This window comes from Leptosomus discolor, chromosome 17 (genome assembly GCF_034619465.1).
Source record: "Leptosomus discolor isolate bLepDis1 chromosome 17, bLepDis1.hap2, whole genome shotgun sequence".
NCBI classification, from domain to species: Eukaryota; Metazoa; Chordata; class Aves; order Leptosomiformes; family Leptosomidae; genus Leptosomus; species Leptosomus discolor.
The window spans coordinates 16702777-16724281 of NC_141407.1; the positions used below are offsets into that span (position 1 = coordinate 16702777).

At 64.5% G+C, this 21505-nt stretch overlaps 1 protein-coding gene and 1 pseudogene across 1 annotated transcript; one reads left to right on the plus strand and one right to left on the minus strand.

The window, feature by feature from the left end:
- Positions 1-8659: 8659 nt before the first annotated feature.
- LOC104353200 (ammonium transporter Rh type A pseudogene) lies at positions 8660-10054 on the plus strand (annotated as a pseudogene).
- A 6448-nt stretch (positions 10055-16502) lies between these two features.
- C17H20orf204 (chromosome 17 C20orf204 homolog) lies at positions 16503-21232 on the minus strand. Its single transcript, XM_086474664.1, has 6 exons — positions 21097-21232; positions 18848-18969; positions 18098-18232; positions 17791-17853; positions 17528-17680; positions 16503-16658 (listed from the first exon to the last, which is right to left on the minus strand). Exons 1-6 carry the CDS (start codon positions 21230-21232, stop codon positions 16503-16505), a joined length of 765 nt encoding a protein of 254 aa, XP_086330790.1.
- Positions 21233-21505: the final 273 nt, after the last annotated feature.

Consider the following 21505-nt stretch of genomic DNA (forward strand, 5'->3'; position numbering starts at 1 on the left):
CCCACATCCCCACCGCTGCCACCTGCCAGCCCCCTCCCAGGCCACCGAGGAAACCCCCCCCCCCGCCCCCGTCCCCGAGGTGGGCAGCTGCCCGTTCCCTGCCTGCACCCATTGTCCTGCCCTTCCTCCCCGCAGCCCCTCAGCCCCCCACCACCGCCCCGGCACCGGGGGGAAAACAGGAAGCTCTCCCCAGCACGCCGCTGCGGAAATGAGACAAGCGGGCTGGAGCGGCGGCGAGGACGGCGGGAGGAAGCGGACGGGATATTTGGAACCGACGGCGAATTCTTGGGCTTATCTCTGCGCCGCAGAGGCCCAGGAGTCCTTACAAAACAGCGCCCAGCTGGAGTGAGGCCCACGGCCAGGGGGACAAGTCCTCGTGTCCCCACCACCACCACCACCACCACCACGCCCTGGTACCTTGCTCGACGGCGGGAGGCTGGTGGCAAGGGAGGGGACACCCGCCCGGTGTGGTGGGTGGCACCTGCGTCCTGCCATGGGTGGTCGCAGAAAGGACCCGACGCCTCGGCTGCGGGATGGGCTGAGCGATCCCCAGGCTGCACGTCGCAGCCTTCAGCAGGGGTTTGGGCTCCCCTCAGCACCGCTAAACCCTGGGCAAAAATCCCGTTGTTTCATGAGCCCCCAAGGCACGAGGACCCCCCCTTACCCACAGGGAAATCTTTTCCCCATCTTGCCCATGGTCTGCACTGGGACACCTCGAGCCCATCACCTCCCTTCCCGCTCCCCAGAGCCGGGATGCAGGATGCTGCTCCCCTGCCCGCCCCCACGGCCCCGCACACCGCATCGCCTGCCCGCAAAGGGTTACGGCCAGCCTGGCTTGCTCCGATTTCACCCTTCCAGCTGCCGCTCGCTGTTTTGTTGGGTTTTAATTATTTTTTGTAACAATGCTGGGTTACTTTATATTCAGCCGCGTTGGGGAATAGAAAGCTGGTCCGGGCTGGGAGCGCCCGACCCAAAGGCGAAGTTTTCTGCAGCGCTTCCTAAAAGCGGGCAGCGGAGCGGGGCTGGGACGGGACGGTGGCATCATCCCACGGGAGCTGGGGCTGCCACCAGCGCCCAGGGAGCCACAGTTGGGCCTTTGGTGGGGTCAGCCCCTCGTTTGTTAATTGGTTGTGAAAAATCAGGCAGGAGCCCCGCAGCAGGCAGCGGAGGCAGCCGGGGCACCCCGGGGTCAGCACTAGGAGCGGCTTGAGACGGGACAGTGCCCTCGTGGCGTGTCCCCGCACCCGGCGGGCACCCCCTGGCCGAGGGCACCCAGCGTGGTGGCAGCAAGGAGGCACATTCGGAGCCAGAGAGCGCGGGCGGTGCGGGCGATGCCCACGGCCAGGACCCGCCGGGGAGGGCTGCGGTGGCCAGCGGAGCCAAATTTGGTGGCTGGGGGTGGGGGTGGGGGTGGAGGGGTGTGATGGGTCACCCTGGCAGAGGCTGAGACTCCTCCTCTGTGGGGAGGGAGGACAAAGGATGGAAGCGGCTGCCCCGTTGCAACACATCCCCGGCGAGCACAATGGAAATGCCATCCTCCGTCTTGTGAAACAGGAACCTCATATGATCTCGCTGAAGGCTGGGGACGCTCTTGTAGGTCTGAGCGTGACGCTCCCCAGGCTCCTTTCTCCGCCCGTGGCGGGGGGACAGGGATGGCAGGGACTTCCCCCAGCATACCCCTGCCCCAGCGAGGACAGCCCTGCCACCGCCATCCTCCAACCCCCCCCCCCAGCACAGCGGACGCGCTGGCAGGAGGAAGGCGATGCCCTGCGAACCGCTCCTGGGCCAAAATACCCCCTGGTCCCCCTGGGAAACGCCGTCCCAGGGAGAGCCACGCACCCGCAGCCCCGCCGAGCATCCCCCTCCCGCCCCTCCGGCCCCACTCAAGGGCTCCTAAATAAACTTCGTTCTCCCTTTATGTTCTTGACCCCAGATTTAATTAGACCCCCCGTTTCCTGCCTGGATGAAAAATCACTTCCCCGAGCAGGTGGCTGCGATGCTGCCGGGGCTGTTGTTGTTTTCTTCAAGGTGGGGGGAAGGTGGTAAATGGGGGGAAGAGTTTGTTGTTTATTTTTATATTTACAAAGCGCAGCTTTTTCCTGGTGCCGGGCATCGGAAGAGTGGCAGGATGTGACCTTCATCCATCTCCTCCTCGCTCACACAATAAGGCCCCGAGCGCCGCGGGCCGTCACCGGCATTGTCCCCCTGCAGTCCACGGGCACCTCCCGTGCCGCCTCGCCGGCACCCGGCACCACCGCCGCCGCTGCCCCCCGGCTGGGCCCCACCGCGCCACACACGCACGGGGGAAAAAAAAAAAAAGAAAAATAATAAATTAAAAAATAGCAAGGTCACTGTTTTCCTCTCTGGAAAACAAGTGGGAGCACCGAGCGGGGCGGCAGCGTGGGAAGGTGGGAGAGAGGTCCTGTCGTGTCTCCTGGGAGCCTGCCCTTCTATGAGGGGGTGGCCAGGGCACTCTGTCCCCTCCTTTGCCCTGTGCGCAGGGTAAATGAGCCCTTTTCCCCCTGCCTGTGGGGCAAACGAGCCTTTTCCTGCTGTGCATGGAGCAAAGGAGCCCTTTCCCCCCATGCATGGAGCAAACAAGCCCTTTTCCTGCTGTGCATGGAGCAAACAAGCCCTTTTCCGCCATGCATGGAGCAAACAGCCCCTTTTCCCCCATGCATGGAAGAAACGAGCCCTTTTCCCCATGCATGGAGCAAACGAGCCCTTTTCCCCTATGCATGGAGCAAACGAGCCCTTTTCCCCCATGCATGGAGCAAACGAGCCCTTTTCCCCCATGCATGGAGCAAACGAGCCCTCTTCCCGCATGCATGGAGCAAACGAGCCCTCTTCCCCCATGCATGGAGCAAACGAGCCCTATTCCCCCTGCGCCTGGAGCAAACGAGCCTTTTTCCCCCCTGCGTGGGGCAAACGCCTTCAGCCCCAGCCGGCTGCAGCCCTGGCCGCAGTGGGTGCCGCAGGCGTGGAGGAGGTGCAGACCGTACCTGGTTCCCCCATACTGAGGTCCTGGGGAGCCGGCGAAAGCCCACCCAAACCCCAGCAGGGACTCACAGAGCGGGTGCTGCTCCCCGTCCCCATCCCGTGAGGCTTCTCCGGCTCTCCGGAGCACCCCCAGTCCCCATGGGGCCAGCAGCCCTGGCCGGCCAGAGCAGCTGTTTGCTGGCTCCGGCTGCTCGGCAGAGCTGGGCTTGGCGTGGAGCTGGCACTGCCCGGCCTCCCCGCGCCCAGCATGGGACAGAAGAAGACGTAATGAAGTGAAATCTGCTTTCTTTCATTCTTCTCGCGAAGCACCACGCGACAGAGGGCTGCTCTGCTGCTCGATCTGGGGAGAGACGCGCTCCGACCCCGGCTCCATCCGTTTCGGCGAACTCGTGACTGCGGTGACAAAGCTGCAGGGACAAATATCTGATGTGACCCCCCCCCAAAACCAGCGCAGGCACTCACGTGCTACTTGCTGGTGGCGTCGCCGCCCCAGATAAAGAGGAATTTGATGCTGTATTTTGCAGGGACAAAGGGTCTGTCACCCAAGAGCATCTTCCCCAGCTGGTCCCTCCGCACGGCTGAGCTCCGCTCAAAGCTTGGCCATGAAACTCGGTGGCTCCTGGAGCAGCGGGTGGTGCCGGCGCGGGCGCGGCACACGGCCCGGCACCAGGGCTGGCCTTGCCCTTCCAGAAATGCCGCCCCGAGACGCCAACATCTCGCGGCCGCTTTGCTCCCAACGCAGCCAAGCACTTGAAAGCAGAGCAGGGCGGATATAATCAATTTATTCTTTAATTGACCAGCATCCCCTCTGCCTCACGAGCCGATCGGGCCCCATCCTGCTCAGGAGCCCGCACCGGAGCAGGTGCAGCCCCACCGGGGTCCAGCACCCATCGCCCCAGCGCAGAGCCCCCCCCACCCCCCAGCACCCGCAGGATGCCCACCCCATGGGACCCCCCCGCAAGGACTCCCCCCCACAGGCCCAGTGGGACCGTGGGTGCCCACCTGGGTGCTGGGGGCGGGGGGGGGGGGGCGGGCGGCACGCTCCGGCCGGCGCCGCTCGGCACAGTTGGTTATCGCTGCTTTTGGCATCGGTCGCTTCCATTGGGCTCAACAGGGGCGGGAGAGAGAAAAAGGAAAACTCAGCTCAGGGCGATTTAATAAGTTCAGCGTTACGAGCTGGGGAAAAGCTGTGGAACACACAAGTGGTAACGCAGGATTAATCTTTCCTTTAGTCTTGGGAATTATGTTTTCATTAATCCTAATTTTTCCAGATGTTTCACTCCTTATACCATGCTCTTCAAAGCCTCTGTGGCTGCAAATTCTAATGAAGCCATGAGAACATTTTAAAGAGAAAGATTCAAAGCTTAAATTGCTTCCTTTTTTTTTTTTTTGGTCTTTTTTTTTCTTTTTTTTTCTTTTTTTTTTTTTTTTTTTCTTTTCCCTCCCTCTTTTTTCCCCCCCCCCGGTTGGGCTGTCGGGGAGTGCATGCGTGTGCGGTCCCAGCGCCTCCACATGTTGTGTTACACAATGTGCTAACAAGATGGAGAAGGCCACTCGGACCGCGTGATGCCGCGGTGACGTCTGTTCGGCTTTGTGTGTCCCCCACCCCTGGTAGGACCCGGCTGCGAGGGGCTGGGGGGGAAGGAGGGGGGGGGGGGGGGGGCGCGGTGAGGCTGGCCCCCCGCCCGCCGCCTGACAGCCAGCACTGGGGCTCCTGGGGTCAGAGCCAGACCGGGGGCTTTTAAACCGCTCGCAGGGCTCGCTCCTGGCTCGCTTCGACACCAGGCGGGTGTTTATGTGGGACCTACAGAGGGGCAGGAGCAGGAGCCAGGCGTAGCTCCGCGGGCAGCCTGGCTTGCCGGCGGGATCTTTAGGGAACGGGGATTTTTGGGGTGCTGCGGGCTCAGGAGAGCGGTGGGGAGAAGAGCGGTGCCGCCAGCAGTCCCTCCCCGCTCGGGGATGAAGCCACAGCTCCCGCTCCTTCCTCCCCAGCAGTGGGTCCCCAGCACCCGTCCCCGGGTGCCAACGCATCGCCATGAGGCACCCAGCAAACCCCAGTGCCACCACGGCATTCCCAAACCTTCTCTGTGGCCGAGCCCGGCCCGGCACAGCCGCAGGATCCGGCTGCCGCCGCCCGGCCGGGCTGAGCATCCCTTCCTCGCCGGGAGCCCTCGTCTGACGCAGGAGGTCAGACAAGACGATCGGAACAATCCTCCCGGTCTCCAGCACCCGGGATTCAGATCCATGTACTTATATGGCCTGCAAAACGCGGTGGGAGCATGACCAACGTCTGGAAATCCAGATATGACTAGATCCCTTCATTAGTAATTTCTTGTACATGACTTTCTAGACCATAGGGATTTGTTAAATTTGCAGGAGTGTTTTCTCACAGTGCCATGGACTGGCTGTTGCCAGCATATATTGGCTCGGATCTGTCAGATCCTGTTGCCTTATATGACCCTCGGTTAATTCAGCTTTTCTTTGTATCCAGCCCTCAGCGGGGAACTCCTCTAGCAGTCTCAGCGTGGATCATGCTAAAATGGTTCCCCAGTCCTCCTGCCATAAAACAACTGCCCACACAGTGAAAGGGGGATGCGGGGGGTGGAATTCAATGCTCCCCTCCCCGCCACCCCAGCCCTCACCAGATGCTTCCTCCATCCCCGTTTCTTCAGTACCGAAAGAAAACGCTCCGTGCCTGGAAAATGTTACTGGAGGGACCGGACCTTCCCCCCTCCAGCACCGGGTCCTCCCTGCGAGGACCGTGGCATCCCACGGGCGCACCCTCACCGTGGGGTTAATCATTCGCCGACTTCCAGGGTGCTCCGGGGCTGGAGGGACTTTCACCTTCCCAGCGACCTCTTGAAACTCCAACCTTCTTTTATGGGTGCCATAAAGGTTATTTTTTAATCTGCATCCCGGCAGGGTTTCACCCCCCACCCCGGTCTCTGCAGCGGGGTCTTTGGTCCGGGGAGCGCTTGGGCAGCGCTGCTCTTTGCACCTCGTCTGGTTTGGGGAGCGGGGCGGCTGAGCGGGCAGGCCTTCCTCCCGAGGGAAGGGGACGGTGGCACCCAACGGCTCAGCAAAGGAGCGGCGTGGGGGTTGGCCCCGGTCTCCACGTGTGCCCGTGTGCCGGCGCGGCTCAGCCCCGCGGTGGATGCCGCAGAGCCGGGGGTGGCGATGGGAGGGATGCGAGGGGCTGCGGGTCACCGGGGAGCCCCTCCGTTGGCATCTGTCCCCTCTGGGAGCCTGGAGAAGCATCCCAAATCCCCGGGTGCTGCCAGAGCAAGATTTCCACGTGGGAAAAGAGCACATGTCCAAGGATGCTGAGCCTGCATCTCCCTATCGCCCTCCAGCAGAGATAAGGAGTTGTGTCCCGACCGAGATAAAGACTTGTGTCACCTCCCGAAACCCCCCATCCCCGAGCACCGAGCCCGGCAGCCTGACCCTGCGCTGCTGCTTCCCCACACGTCCCCACACAGCGCCCCTGAGCCGGCAAGCCGAGCCCCGCGAGGGCACCCCGACCTCCTGGTGTCCCCCCACCTCTGCGCCTTGCCAGAGGTGACGGCCAGATCCGAGAGGGGTTTTAAATCTCAAACCTCCCAACATGATGCTCGTCCTCTCTGGCAGATCTGGCGGCGTTGGGATGCTCCAGGGGGATGTGTCTCCTCCAGCAACTTCGTCCTCCTCCTCCTCGCTGGAGGCACTGTGCCATCACCTTGACGTCTTTGAAGCACTCTGCTTTTTAAAAGACTCATTCAAATCCTCTTTTAGCATTTTATCTAACCTCACCTTCAAAACAGCCCCAAACTGAAGCAGGGAGGGGAGGGCTGAGCCGCGGTGGGGCAGCAGGAGGGGAGCGAGCCTGCAGAACCCAGCTCACAGCACCCCGGCACACCGAGGGGAGCCCTACCCTTGCTCCTGTGTGGCTCCCTTCCTCAGCCAGGGCCAAAACGCCTCCCCCAGCTCTTTAAGAAAAACCCAGCTCCTCCGTTTCAGGACCACTACCTGCTCCCAGCATCGCCCTGGGGTTTTATCTCACCCACCATCAACTACAGAGGTTTCACCGCGCCAGGCTGTCCCCTTGAGAAGGCCTTTGGTGGGCTGGCGTGGCACGTGAAGGGTTCCAGGTGAGGGGTCGGGGGGGCTGAAATCGCCTTTCTTTGCCTTTTCTATACCAGCAAGGGATGGGAGAGGCTTTACCTGCATCCCTTCATCCCTGCTGTCCCAGGAGGCGGGTCAGGCTGTGCCCCCAATGCGGGCACAGGCAGGAACAAGGAGACTATCCTGCCCACCCATCCCATCCCATCCCATCCCATCCCATCCCATCCCATCCCATCCCATCCCATCCCATCCCATCCTATCCCAGGCCACCCTGGGGACACCAGACTGAGCCGTACAGCACCGTGGGGACCCCAGCCCTACATTTTCTTGGGCGAGAGATCCCCACGAGAGCATCCGTTGCCGTCAGCATGACCAGCCGCGCGGAGGGGACATGTTGGGGCAGATAAAGCACCCCGGGTCCCATCCCACCAACCCCCACGGCTCCCACCGCCTCCGTTGCCGTTGGCCATCGCTTGGGCGCAACACAACCCCTCCTCAACCCCCGAAGGCGCTGCCTTCAAAGCACCTCCTCCTCCTCCTCCTCTACGTTGCCCCCATTTCCAGCATCTTTGGGTTGAAAAATGGCCGGGGAGGGTTTGGCAGAGGGGCCTCGCGCAGATTATTCAACAATTGTTTCCCATTTTGCGCCCTCGCCTGCCTCATCCTCCAGTAACAATGACGAAGAGCGGCGCGGAGCCAGCGCCCGCGGCAGGGGTGTTGAGATCAGGGACAGCACAAAAATATCTTCTCTCTGGAACAAATATTTACCAACCCTTCTGCCTTTTGTTCTTGTGGTTCTCATATATTTTTTTTTTAATTTTTTTTTTTTTTTCCAGACATTCACTGGCAAAATGTCACACTAAGCAGCAACCCAGAAACTTCGGGGTAGCTGCTTGGCTGCTCTGGGCTTTGTTTTTCTCGCGCGCTAATTGTTAATGAATTTCCAGCCATTCAAGCCAACGCAAACCTGTGAGAAAATGATCTTTTCAGCCCCGATTTCGGAGCTTGGTGGCACTTTGCAAAATCGGGGCCGTTACCGAGCAAAACGTGCATCATCCTGCAGTGTGGGGTGGTGGCAGCGTCGGAGTCTTCCCTGGGTGGGATGTGGTAGAGCCAGACCAGGAGCTAGTGGGGTCTGAGCTCCCAGCATCGCTCTGGGGGGTTCAGCGGCGTGATCCCCGCTCCCGGGTGGGGATGGGTTAAATGGGGGTGCGTGCCCTGCTACCCTCATCCCTGGCCAGCTCCTCGAAGATCATCCTTCTCCCCGCTCTGCCCCATGGCAGGTTTTTCTTGTTTCCCTTCAAAAATCACAACCCCCCTCACGTCCGCTTTTTATGGCGGCCAAACAAGAGCACGTGGGTAATTTATGGGTGTTGTGTTTAAAGAAGGGAGGGGGAAAAAAAACCTCCTCTTCTGGCACATAAACTGATATCTTTGGTTAAAAATTAACCGTGGCCATAAAACTCCCGATGCAGGAGCTCACCCTGCGAATGCTGCTGGGCTGCCGCCCTGTACCCAGCTGTCCCACCGGTCACTGGCCCCTCCTGTCCACCCCGGAATGGCCATGCCACCCCCTGCCTGGCCCCGCTGCCTCCTGCCCCTCTCCCTGGGGCTCTTCCAGGGCGCCCTGCTCCTCTTCTTCGCCCTCTTCGTCACCTACGACGAGCCCTCGGTGCAGACGGAGGATGCCAGCTTGGTGGCCAACCAGCTCTACGGCATCTTTCCCCTCTTCCAGGACATCCAGGTGATGCTGGTGGTGGGGCTGGGGCTCCTGCTGACCTTCCTGCCCCGCTACGGGCTCAGCGTCCTCACCCACAACTTCCTTTTGCTGAACTTCTCCACGCAATGGGCGCTGGTGGTGCAGGGCTTGCTCCACCACTTCCACCACGGCCAGGCCCACCTGGACCTCCGCAACCTCCTCATCGCCGAGTTCGCCGCCGTGACGGTGCTCATCTCTGTAGGAGCCGTCCTGGGGAGGACCAGCCCCTGCCAGCTCCTCGTCGTGGCCGCCTGCGAAGTCCCCGTCTACGTCGCCATCGAGTGGGCCATCGTCACCCATCTGGGCGTCCTGGATGTGGGGGGCACCATCACGATTCACGTCTTCTCCTGCTATTTCGGCCTCGGCGTGTCCAAGGCTCTGTTCGGGGCGGCGCGGCGGCCGGTGCACCCCAAGGAGACCCCAACACCCCGCTCCGACCTCCTGTCCCTGGTGGGGACGCTCATCCTATGGGTTTTCTGGCCCAGCTTCGTGGCCGTCCTCTGCCAACCAGGATACGCCCAGCACCGCGCCATCCTGAACACCCTCCTGGCCATGAGCGCCAGCATCATGACCACCGTGGTGGCCTCCAGCCTGCTGGAGAGGGACGGCAAGCTCAGCCCCGGCCACCTGCAGAACGGCAGCCTGGCCGGCGGGGTGGCCATCGGTGCGGTGGCTGACATGGCCATGCCACCGGTGGCCGCTCTTGCCCTGGGCAGCCTCTCGGCCGCGGCGTGCATCCTTGGCTTCAGGTTCCTCACCCCGCTCCTGGCGAGGAAGCTTGCGCTCCAGGACCAGTGCGGCATCCACAACCTCCACGGCTTGCCCGGCATCCTCGGCGCCGTGGCCAGCATCGTGGCCATCCTCGCGGCACCCGAGGACACCTCCGGATCCCCCTTCTCCCAGGTGTCCCCCGTCGGGGGCAATGCCAGCGAGGCGGCGGGAGGACAGTGGGGGGACCGCGGAGCGGGCGGGCAGGCGTTGTGCCAGGCGGCCGGGCTGGCGGTGGCCGTCGGCGGCTCGCTGCTCGCCGGGCTGCTCACCGGTGCCGCGCTCCGCCTGCCCTGCCTGGCCCGGCCGCCCGAGCGGCTCTGCTTCGACGACTCACTCTATTTTAAGATCCAGGATCAGGCCAAGAGCCTGGGGCCAGGTGACACGGCTGAGGAGGGAGCCCTGGCTCTGAAGGAGCGGGTTTAGGCACCGGCGTGCGCGCAGGGAACCGGCTCAGAGGTCAACCCTTCCTGCCCCCGTCACCGGCGGGGAGCAGAGGGCAGGAGATGCTGCCTGTACCCGCTCCCTGCCTCATGCCCAGCTCGGGCCACCGAGGATGCTGGCAGGACCAGGGCAGCACCGCGGTGCCGATCCCTCCTCCATCTTCCCACCCTGCAGCTGCGAACCCCCTCCTCTGCCCCGGCTGCTCCCAGGGTCGCTCCATCCCCGGCAGCAACCGGAGGAACAGCCTGTTCGGGGTGTCTCTCCCGGGATGGCTGATAAACACCAGCTAACCCGCACAGCCCCGCCGCAGGGCACCGGCACCCGCTGCTTCGCCTTCGGCGGATGGCATGGCCCGCAGTGCTCACCCCGACCCTGGGCTCCAGCTCCAGCTTGGGACTCCCCTGCCCACGATGGGCAGCACCCAGCGAGGGCCACCAGCTCGCTGCTGGCTCCAGCCACGGCTCAGGACCCAGCACCCACTGCCTGGAGGGTGGAAACGCAGCGGTGGGGTGAGGTGGGGTGAGCTGAGCTGGCCTCAAACGAGGGATTTTACAGGGATTTGATAACCTGCGCTGGGCAATCCCCATCCCCAGGACAGTTTGCAAAGGGAGGCACCACTTTTTTCCCCACCAGTGCAGCAAGCGGCGATGAGGACGCAGCCCAAGCGCGGCGAAGAGCCTTGGAGAGAACTGGGATGCGGAAGGCACCCGCACCCCACAGCACCCTCATCCCACCCCAAAACTGGGGCTGGGAAAGCTGCGCCAGCATCCCGGGATACTGGGGGCCCCCGAGGAAGAGCAGCGGCCCCATCCCATCCCATCCCATCCCATCCCACCCCGGGCAGCGAGCCGCTTCCACCCCGTGGAGGACAAAGCCTGCGGTCCCATCGCTGGCATGTGGCAAGCTGCGAGCGCGGGGCCTCATCCTGCCCCGGAGAGCGGGGGCTGTGATTCACATCCCCCCCCGCCCCCACCCCCACCCCCACCACCATGAGTCACCCCTGCCCCTGCGCTGCCACGGATCCCGCTGCTGCGAAGACAATGTCGTCGATGCTCGCGAGCTCCCGAGGGGGTCGAGGCAACTGAACAACCCCCCCCTTCCCTCCCCTTAACGCCATGAGTGGGGGGCTCTCAGCACCGTTGGGGGTCCCTAACTCCGAGCCGGTGGGAGAGGGGCTGGATCCCCTCCGCCCGGCGTGGCCCCAGGCGGAGCCGACACCAAGAGGGAGCGAGGCTGGGGAATTCGCCCTCCAATAATCACAAACAGGCTCAGGGGCCCGGGCGTGTTTGGTTAATTGTTAGAATAAAATATTGCCGAGCTCTGACAAAGGAATCCTGCCCCACAGCCCGGCGCGGCCGAACAATAGGCCCCGGCGCTGGATGCCGTGGGCCAAGCAATGGGGCTGGGGACCACGGTGGCAGAAGGAAGCCTGGCCTCCTTGCAGCCCCCAGCTGAGTCCCGCTGGCCCCCCCCTTGGCTTCTTGGTGGCTTGGCATGGACGTGCCCCATGCCGGCGTTGGAGCCATCGTGCGCCCGCTGGCCGGCACGGAGGGGGAGCGGGGTCCGACCAGGCCCCTTGCCGCTGCCTGGCTCCCGCTGGGCGTCGAGAGCCACCGGAGCCATCGCCTGCCCAGGGAGCCGCGATACCATCGGGGCTCGGATCGGGAGCATCCCTCCCCGGTGCGAGCTGGCGCTCCCGCTGAGCCTGGCATCCCGGTCCCGCTGGCTTTTCCCCCCGTGCCCCACGCCGAGGAGGGCTGCCGGCTCCGACGCCTGCCACTGGCTCCAGCTCCGGCGGCGGGGAGGAGGGTGCGTGGGGCCGGCAGCACCGGGGGGGCTTCAGCTGCCACCTTGGGAAGCAGCCGTGGAGAGGGATCACTCGCGCACGCCCCCGGCACACGCGTGCACACGCGTGAAACGACGGGCATCCACGCACGCACACGAATATGCACGCACACGCGTGATCGTAAGCAAGCACCCGTGTGCACACACGCCCCCCTGCACGGACTTATGCACGCACACACACGCACACACACGCACACACACGCACACTCGCACCCATGCCCACGCTGCAGACCTCTTGCCGGAGGAGGAGGAGGAGGAGGAGGAGGAGGCAGTGGCGCGGAGCAGAGCTGCTCCCCAGCATCCCCCAGCCCTTCCCAGCGAGGCCGCAGCCTCCCACCGAGCAGCCCGCAGCACCCAGCGGGGGAGCCGGGCGATGGGGGTGCGGGGAGGGAGAGCACCCAGAGCTGGGCTTGGGCACACCCCGCCTCTGGGCTGGCATGTCCTGGCACAGGCACGCCGGCGCGCCGTGGCACAATCTGCTCGGCAGATGCCTCCGAAACCAGCAACGGGCCCGGGAAACGGTGCCCGGTCAGCACTTTCCTGCTGCCCAGAGGGGCTCTGGCACCCGGCATCCCACAGCTGGGGGTGCCAGGACCCACCTGGGCCATGGCACAGCTCCGTGCAGCCCCGCTCTTGCCCGTCTCCATCCCCTGGGACCCCCTGTCCTCCAGCTAGAGCCGGGCAGCGATGCCGCTGGGTGTGCCGCCCCGCACCCGGCTCTCTCCGCTCCTCCAAACCAGCCGCTCTCCAAAGGATGGAGCAGTAAAATATTCAGCAGAGCCCCCAGCGTTTATCACACCGTAAATCTGGGCTTTCAACAGCTTTACGATGCTGCAGGGAGATGGGAGAGAACAAAACGCTGCTCTGCTTCGTCAGACACAGCCTGCGTGTGCCAGTGCCCCCAGCACCGGGGCTGCCGGGGGACAGGGCCCCCGTCCCCTTACGGCAGGGGGGCTCATGTGGGCAAAGGACACCCCCCCCCCCCCATCACTGGCCGGGGGGGCTGCTGGCACCCAGAGATGGTGTTGGCTCTGGGGAAGCTGCATTTCGGTGGGATGGGGCTGGTGCAAAGGGGCGAAACGTGCCTCCGGCATCGGCTCTGCGGAAACACGGCAGCCGCCGCCCCCCGGCGTGGGGTCCCCTGGCACAATTCCCCCCCCCCCCCCCCCCCCCCCCCCCCTTCCAGCACGGTGTGCCAGCACGCTGGGGTCTGCCACCACCTCCGAGCTCAAGCTGGGTCGGGAGGCAGCACGCTGGTCCCGGTAAGGAGCACCAGTGCCCCATTGCCCCATCCTTGTCCCTTTCTCTTGCAGCCCCAGCCAGCGGCTCTCGCCACCGACCCCCACCTCCCCGCGGGCCCCCGCCGCGATTGCAAAACAAGCGGCGAGGGGGAGGAAGCCGCGCTGGTGCTGTTTGCGCCGCGCTCGGCTGCAGCTGGCAAGGCGATCAGCCGGCGGCACATTGGCACGACACGGGGTGGGGGGCGAGGGCATGGCGAGCGAGGCACCCCCCAAAACCCACCCCCCACCCCCCCCCGCATCCCCTCGTTGCTCTAACACACGTGCCCCGTGCCCCGCGTCCTGCCCCGCAGCGTGCCCGAGCGCCACGTCCCTCCAAACCGAGCTTGTGCGAGAGGCACACGGGGGGACCTCGGGTGAGGTGGGGGCTGGTGGGGCACCGACCGGCTGTGCCAAGAGGCTGGCATGGCTTTGGGGGGGGGGGGTGGGGGGGTGTGGGTAGCGAGGGGAGCCCACGGCGACCGCGGCTGCTGGAGCCACATCAGAGCAGCCCCCCCCCCCATCCCGGAGCAGGCGGGAGCGTGCGGTGCTGCCCTCGAAGGAAATGCGCTCACTCCCATGTGCTGCACACTTGGGTTCGCCTCGCTGCTATTTTTATTTGACTTTTTCAGGGCCCGTTTCCTTTTTCCGGCTGTTTTTGCCGTGATTCCACCGCCGCTTCGACCTCGCTTTTCCCCTCCCTCCCTTTTGCCTTTTCCTTCGCTCTTTTCCTTCCTTTCCATGCACTCATTCCTGCCGCCGCACCGGGATCCCGCGCACCCCTCCCCGCAGCCGGTGCCAACACCTGTAAACCTCCCCCCCCCCCCCGGACACCAGCGCACGCCTCCCACTGCCGCTCAGGTGCCAAACTGGCAGCACTGGGCACGACCTCCCCTATTCCCTGCCTGCAGAAACAGCCGGAGCGAGGCGTTGGGCGCGGGGGGGGGGGGGGGGGGGTTACAGAGGCAGCACCCAGTAATTTCCCAGCTCGGTACCAGGGAAAAGTAATGAAAACGGGGCTGGTTATCGCTCTGGTTTATCTAGGAAGGTGCTGACGGGTTGGCAGAGCAGGGGGGGGGACTTTGCTCCAGCCTTGACGCAGAAAAAGGCAGTGAGTCACCCCTTCCCAAGCCACCGGGTCCCGCTCGTACTGGTGTACGAGCCACCGGGTCCCACCGGGGCGTTGCGGTTGTCCTGGCCGTGCTGTGCCGCGGGAACCGCGGCACAGCACGGCCAGGACAACCGCAACGCCCCGGTGGGACCCCCCAGCCCCGTCCATGGGATATCAAGCATCAATAGGGCTGTTTTGGGATGCTGGCAGGATGCTGTTATATTTGAGGGGGGTGGCTGGGATGAGGAAAAGGGGGGATAAGGAAGAAAACCCCAATCTAAACCAGTTTAAAACCCCCCCTTCCCCGCTCCATGGAGGCAGCAGAGTGGGCAGGAGGGGAAAAAAAAAAAAGGCAGCGCTCATTCCTGAGGAGGAGGATGGAGTTGGGGAAGAAGGAGCTCATGGTGGGGCCAGCCGAGGAGGAGCGTGGTAACGCTGGTGCAGGGCTGGGAGGCCTCTGGCATCGGGGTGTGCCGAACCGCGGCTCCCTGGCTGCGCCCCCAGTGCCAGCCTGCCCCGTGCCACGCAGACGGCGTCTCCCCAGGCCCACAGGCCCGATCCTGCTAAACACCCGTGGGCCCTGGTGGGACCCCACAAAAGCAGCATATCCCCCCCCCCGCTCTCACCCCCAAACCACTGTCCCCATCCTGCCCCATCAAACCAAGGGGCCCATCCAGCACCTTGCTAAACCCCAGCTCTCCTACCCACCCCCGGCAACGCAGCCCCCCCCCCCCTCCCCCCAGGCTCCCAGGGGCAAGGGGTGGGCAAGGACCCCCGAGCATCCCCTGCCCTCCCCTCCCTGCATCCCCCCCTGCCCCAGCTGGAGGAACCCCCGAGGATTTGTGCCCCCCCATCCCCTCCAAGGTGCGTGGGTGGGTGTCCCGCTCATCGGCAGCACCCACTGCTCCCCACACCCCCCCCAGCTGCAGCCCCACTGGCACCTCGGAGGGTGGCCGATGCCCCTGTGGGGGACAAGGACCAGGGATGTCCCGGTGGCCGCACGTCCGTGGGCAGCCGTCCGGCTCCGCTCCGCGCACGCAGCCCACTGCTGCCACCTCGTGTCCCCGACAGGCGTCCCCACAGCCCCACAGCCGGGGCTGGCCCCACTCACGACTGTGACAGTGCCCCCCCGGGGTGGAGAGGGGCTGGGGAAACTGAGGCAGGGGTGCAACGCGAGCTTTCGGGGAGGGGGAACGGCCTCCCAGAAAAGGGGGTCCTGCAGCAGAGACCTGTCCTCTACCAGCATCAGCACGCAGGATCGGGCCCCGTGGGCCAGGGATAGGATGCCACGGTGCCCACCGCTGCTGCCCACCCCATGCCCGGACCGTGCACCGTGCCAGCCCCATCCACAGCACAAGAGCCCCTGGATCACCAGATAAAGCACCCAAAGGGCTTCCAGGGAAGGAGATGTTTTATTTCCAGCTTCCCAGAGACTGTTTGTCACCCAACAGGGGAGCGGGGACCCCAGCCAGGGCACTGGCAGAGCGTGGTGACAAGGGGAAGGTGCTCCTCAGCTCCCCGAACCCCACGTCCCTCCAAGCTCGGCTCAGCACCCGCAGTGCCGCCCATCCCAGAGGCTGAGCCTTGGCCTTGAACCCCAGCAGCTCCTGGGATTTTGGTGTTTAGCTGCAGGCACCAGTGCTCCCCAGGCTTCCCCTGGCGCCCAGTGATGCACCCTGGCTTCCCAGTCCACCGTGAGTACCTGGCCATGTCCCAGCAGTGCGACAGGGACACGGGTCCCTCTCCACAGCCCGGCCATCCTCAGAGCCTTGCAGATGCACAAGGGTCCCACTTGCAGCAGAGCCCTCCAAGATAGGGCCCCACGTGTCCTCTTTCTGCCCCGAAAAGCAACCGTCGTCCCCAAGAAAGCAGCAGGTGACGCAGGGCCAGGAGCATCGCAGGAATCCAACGCCTCGCCTCCTGTTTTTGGCTCTTCCTCTTCTTCTCCCCCACGTTTCTGGCGTTCCAGCTTCCTGCCGCAGCCATCCCACGGCAAACCGGCCTGCCAGCCCCCGCCACGCACGACAGGGCCAGCCCCCGGGTACCACTTGAAACAGGAGGATGAATTCAGCTCGGGCACCCGCTGGTAGCAACTCCGCTGCCTTCAGGGTTGGGTTTGCCCCAGGTTTCCAAACAAGATGCCAGCAGCCACGGTGCCGAAGCAGCAACGTCCCTCCGGCGCGTGGCGAGGGTGTCCCTATGAGCCCCGGGGGGCTCGGCGGGGGGCGTGCAGGGCATAGAGCTTCTCCCAGCAGGTCGCCAGCCTCTCCGCCTTCCTCACGATCTCCCGAAGTTGCTTCCTCCTGCGGCTGGATCCCCCCGGCTGGGGCTGTGCCGGGATGCGCGGTGGGCTCTGCGATCAGCGTGCCGAGGGAGCAGAGATACCCCCCACCACCGTGCAGGCGTTAGTCAGGGGGTCAAATCCACCACCCGGGGGGTTTGCATGGGCAGAGCTGCAGGCTGCGGTGGCCAAACCACCCGTGGCTGCGGTGAGGATGTGCTCTCAGGTCCCCGGGGGTCCCCAGAGCTGGCTGTCCCCCCTGCCCCAAGCCAGCAGCACGTACCCACAGCACATCCACGGACGGGGCAGACAGCCAGGTCGGGTCTGCGGGTGGCTTTCCAGACCAGCAGCACCTCCATCCCACACCAGCAAACCCCAGGCAGGGGTCGCCCCAGCTGATTGCCCCGGCAAGGGCAGGGAGGACAACCCCAGCACCGCACCAGAGCCGGCACTTCGCTGCCCTGGGGTTTCCCCGCTAGCTAACGCGTTGCTGGTGGCTGCCGTAGGGGATCCTCCTGGACGGGGTTTCCCCAGCAGAGCCCCGGGGAGAAATCCCAGTTCTCGCCTACCAGCACCCAGGACTGGGCGAGCCCACCCACCGGGCGAGCAGCCCACCGGGACAAGGCTCTGTGTTCCCACCCGCCATGGCACAGGAGGACAAACCAGCTCAGGAGCTGGCGGTAAAAACCCACCAGCTTGTCCCCTGCTGTCACAGCCAGACTTTCCTCCTCGGCCAGTTTAAAGCTCACTGGGATGTGCCGGCAGCATCCCCCAGCCACAACTCCATCACGGACCTTCACCCCCCCAGGATGCTGCGGGCAGAGCCTGGAGACTCCTCATGGGCAGCCAGGAGAGCACGCAGCAGGGCAGGCTCTGCCGGCAGCCCGTGTGCTGGGGAACTGGGAGCCACTGGGGTGACTGGGAAGGGGCAGGGCTCCCACCTTGCTGATTTTCCTGCAGTTCTCCCTGAGCACAAAGTCGGTGTTTCGGGCCACCTTCCGCACCGCCAGCTCCTCGGGGCCGCGCAGGGTGCCGGCTGCCCCCTCCCGCAGGGACATGCTGATGTTGTAGATGGACAGAAGGATCTTCTGGTCCTGGAGAGGAGAGAAGCACGTGGCCGCGGGCAGGGACAGGGGGGGGCTCGATGGCTCCTCAGGGGCTCAGCTCACACAATGCCCCAGCCCCGGGTCCCCTTGGTGCTCACCTTGTCCGAACGACAAGCTGGCCTGGCTACTGCACTCCTGTCCGCCGACCCGCTCAGGTTTTTCTGGAGAAATAAAGCAAGAAGCTCAGGCATTCCAAAGCACCGGTGCCTCCCACGTGGGGCAGGAATCCCCCATTCAAACGCAGCTCGCTCTCCCCAGAAACACTCCAAAGCGGCCAGTCCCGTATCAAGATTCCAAGCTCATCCCTCCCCACCCACGTCCTGCAGCAGGGCCGCATCCAGCTCGGCAGCATGCCCCCGAGTGGGAAGCCACGGCTCTGGGCAGACCGCCCCACCCCTTGCTCACCAGGTACTGGATCTCGTGGAAGATAACAGCACGGTACTGCCGGAGGATTTTGGCGATGCTGCACCTCTTGCCTCTGCCCAGCGCGGCGACGAGCAGGAGGAGCAGAACAGCACAGGAGAGCGCCCGGGGGAGAATCTGCACAGGGAAGGGCTCAGCATCAGCTGGGGGGAAGCCAGGGATGAAAAGATGCTCCAGGCTCTGCCTTCGGCCCCTCACCACAAGCCCCCATCAGACCTGTCTCGTGCCCCTGAAGGTGCAGCGTGTGCAGGACGGGGCTCAACTGTGTCCTCTCCCGGAGGGCATCCTCCCAGCTGAGCCACCTCCTCTTGGAGCAAAGCCCTTGAGACACTGCTCCAGCTTCAGCCCAGTCCAGGCAGCGTTGCCCACGGCACACACCGAGCTCTCTCCGGTGCCAGCAGGCAGGTACTTGGCACAGACGTGTGCCAGGGACTTCTGTAGATCCGTCCCCAAGCTCTCTGCCCCAACGGGGTTCCCAGGGGCTCCCCAGCTTGTGGCATTTCAAGGCCAGACCCTCAACCCCCAAAAATCGAGAGAAGCAGAAAGGGATATGCCCCACTCTTTGGAGAGGAGCTGGAGGCAGGGAGCAGCCTGGTTCCTCCACGCCTCGACGTGGTTTCAGGCACCCTCAGCAGGATGCTCTCCGCACCTCCGTGGCACGGACTCAGTTAAGCGGCATTTTTCCAGCTCCCACGTAGCCCCTGCTCCCCCCCCAGGCTCGGGTGCCCTCACTCCAGAGCCAGGGAGCAGCAGCACAAGCGCCTGCTCTTGCCAGCGCGTCCTGGCTGGCTCCGAGCCTCCTGGCCCTGAGCCTTCCCCGGCAGAGCGGGGAAACCCAAGCGCTGACATCCGAACTGGCAGAGGGAGCACAGGGAGGGGGCGGCCGGACCCTCCGAGGGATGAGTCCCAGGACTTTGGAAAAACAAAACCCGGAGCAACCTCAGGTGACCGGCCTCGGGGATATTTGAGCCGTCCCACAGCAGCAGGGCGAGGATGGGAAGCCCGATACACGCACAGCATCTGCCAGGAAAAGAGCCCGACGGCTTTCCCCGTCTCCGCATCGCCAAGTGATGGCACGGTGCTGGGGCCCCCTCCTGGCACACCTATCATCTCCCATTTGAAGGAAAAGCCCCCCCCAAATCCCCCCTAACCCCTGCTGCCCACCCCCACCATCCCGGGCGTCAGGTCTGGACAGGCAGAGAGCAGCTCAGCTCCTTCCAAATACGCAACCCCTGCGCCGCGGCCGAAGCGTAAGCGAGGGGGAAGGGGCAGGAGGCTCTGCCGGCACCGCCTGCCCCAAGCCCCAGCTCGCAGCTCGGCGGGTTCCAGCCACATCTGGCTCTCAGGGTTGGCTTCAGAGAAGCCAGAAGGAAGAAGTTCCCTTGTTGAAGTCCGAGCGCAGGCAGACGCCAGCCGTCCTGCCCTTCGGTGGGAACCCGGAGGGTTCGTTTGTTAAAACCCACATCTGCTCCGTGCTCCCCACTCGATGACGGGCAGGTCCCAGCTCCGAAAGAGCGACAAAACCTTTCCTCACCCTCCCGCTCCCGCAGCCCGAGCGATGGGGGTTTAACAGGAGGCGAAACCCAACACGCAGCAAGTCCAGGAACCCACGGACACAGGCGTCACCTCAGAGGAGATGAGCAAATCCACATGCAACCGGTACAAATCCCACTCGGCTCTTCAGCTTCCTTAATCACCGCACGCCTTCCAGTAGAGCCATGCTGGGCCCCATCCAGGAGGTGGAAAGGGCAGGGAAGAGCTTCCCCGTGCTGCTGGCTTTGCTCTCTGCAAACCCACAGAGGGATCTCGCGCCAGAGGTGATTCAGCAGAGGGTATGATGCTCAGGGACGCCAAAGGAGAGCGCTGCTTCCATGAGGACACCCTGTCCAAAGTCTAAGGGTTGCTCTCAGGAAGCCTCATCCGCCAGGAAGATGAGGCCATGCCATTTTACCATGAAACTGGGAATGACTTCCCTGAAGCGGCTTATTGAACAACTGGGACCAAATTCCAGGAGAAAGCACACCATTTCCAGCATTTCCAGGCAGCCAAGCCTGGCACTGTGACTCTCAGTCCTTAGCCCGGGAGGAAGAGCAGCCTGCAGTTCAAAAAGCTCAGGAAGGGAAAGGAGCTCAGAGGGTGCAGTAGGTGCTTCCCACCAACCCCGCAGAGCGCGGGGAAGCAGCGGTGACAAGGGAGGGATGCAGGGAGAGACGAAGCTGTCAATCCCTGTTGCTTCCCACCCTTCGGGATGGAAGAAAAGTTCAGCGGCGGATTTGGGGTTATTCCTTCTCCCCTCGCCCCCATCCCTGCAGGCAGCAAGCCGCAGGCAGGGCCTCGCTGGGGTGAGGCAGATCCCACGGGAGGGCTGGCAGGGAAGGAGCAGCCGGGGGAGCGTGGGTGCAGGTCACCGCCTGCTCTGCCTGGCAGGGGAAGCTAATCTCCTCCTGGGCTCTAATCCTCCAGCAAACACGAGGAGATAAGGGAAATCACCATTATTGATAGAGCAGCTCCTGGCGGCACTCGTGCTAGCCCCAGGCAGTGAGGGGCAATGCTGGCCACCTGCCTGGGAGCCACACTGGGGTCCCCAAGTCCTTCCAGTCCCCATCCCCGACACCCTCCTATCCAAAGGGACCCTGGCACCACCCAGAGCCCCAGCACCTGCCGCAGCCCCGGGAAGCGACGGACCCTCCGTTCTCCCCAAGCCAAGTCCAAGCTCAAGCCCATCCAGATCCAAGCTCAAGCCCACCCAGGTCCAAGCCCCAGCCCACCCAGGTCCAAGCTCAAGCCCAGCCAGGTCCAAGCCCCAGCCCCAGCCCCAGCAGCCCGCTCCCAGCTGGACCATCCTTCCCAGCCGGACTGCAGCCCCTTCCCCACCGACTCCCCGCTCCATCCCTCCTCTCAACCCTCCCAGCCGCATCCAAGCCCCGTCCTCCCCCACCCCAGCCCCGTCCCGACTGGTCCGAGCCCTTTCCCAGCCTCACCGGCCCCATCCCGGCCAGTCTCAGTCCCTTTCCCGGCTCGACCAACCCCTTCCCGGCCGGACCGGCCCTTCTCCCGGTTGCTCCAAGTCCCATCCCAGGAGAACCAGCGGCGGCCCGAGGGGGTCCCAAGCCCCATCCCGGCGGCTGGGGGGTCCCATCCCCGGCCGAGCCCACCCCAGCCCGGTCCAGCGCCCTCCGCCGCCCACCCCAGCTCGGCGGGGTCCCGGGAGGGGGGAGAGCGGGACCCCCCGGGGGTTGGGGAAGGGGGAAGGGGCAGCGGCCCCGTCGCACTCACCATGGAGCCCTGCGGGAGCTGGGGGAGGGGGGCGCCGCCGGTGCGGACCCTGCGGCGGCTCCCGGGGAGCCCGGCCCGGCCCGGCCCCTCCGCCGCGTCCCGCTCCGCCGGGGT

Bases quoted from the DNA above. Each gene is read 5' to 3' on its own strand.
- C17H20orf204 (XM_086474664.1), bottom strand. From the start codon at position 21,232: ATGGGGCTTGGGACCCCCTCGGGCCGCCGCTGGTTCTCCTGGGATGGG. The intron at 18,233-18,847 runs GTGAGGGCACCC...TTCCCTGTGCAG, and splicing joins TGCTGCTCCCTGGCTCTGGA to ATTCTCCCCCGGGCGCTCTC. The intron at 17,681-17,790 runs GTGAGCACCAAG...TCTCCTCTCCAG, and splicing joins CAGCTTGTCGTTCGGACAAG to GACCAGAAGATCCTTCTGTC.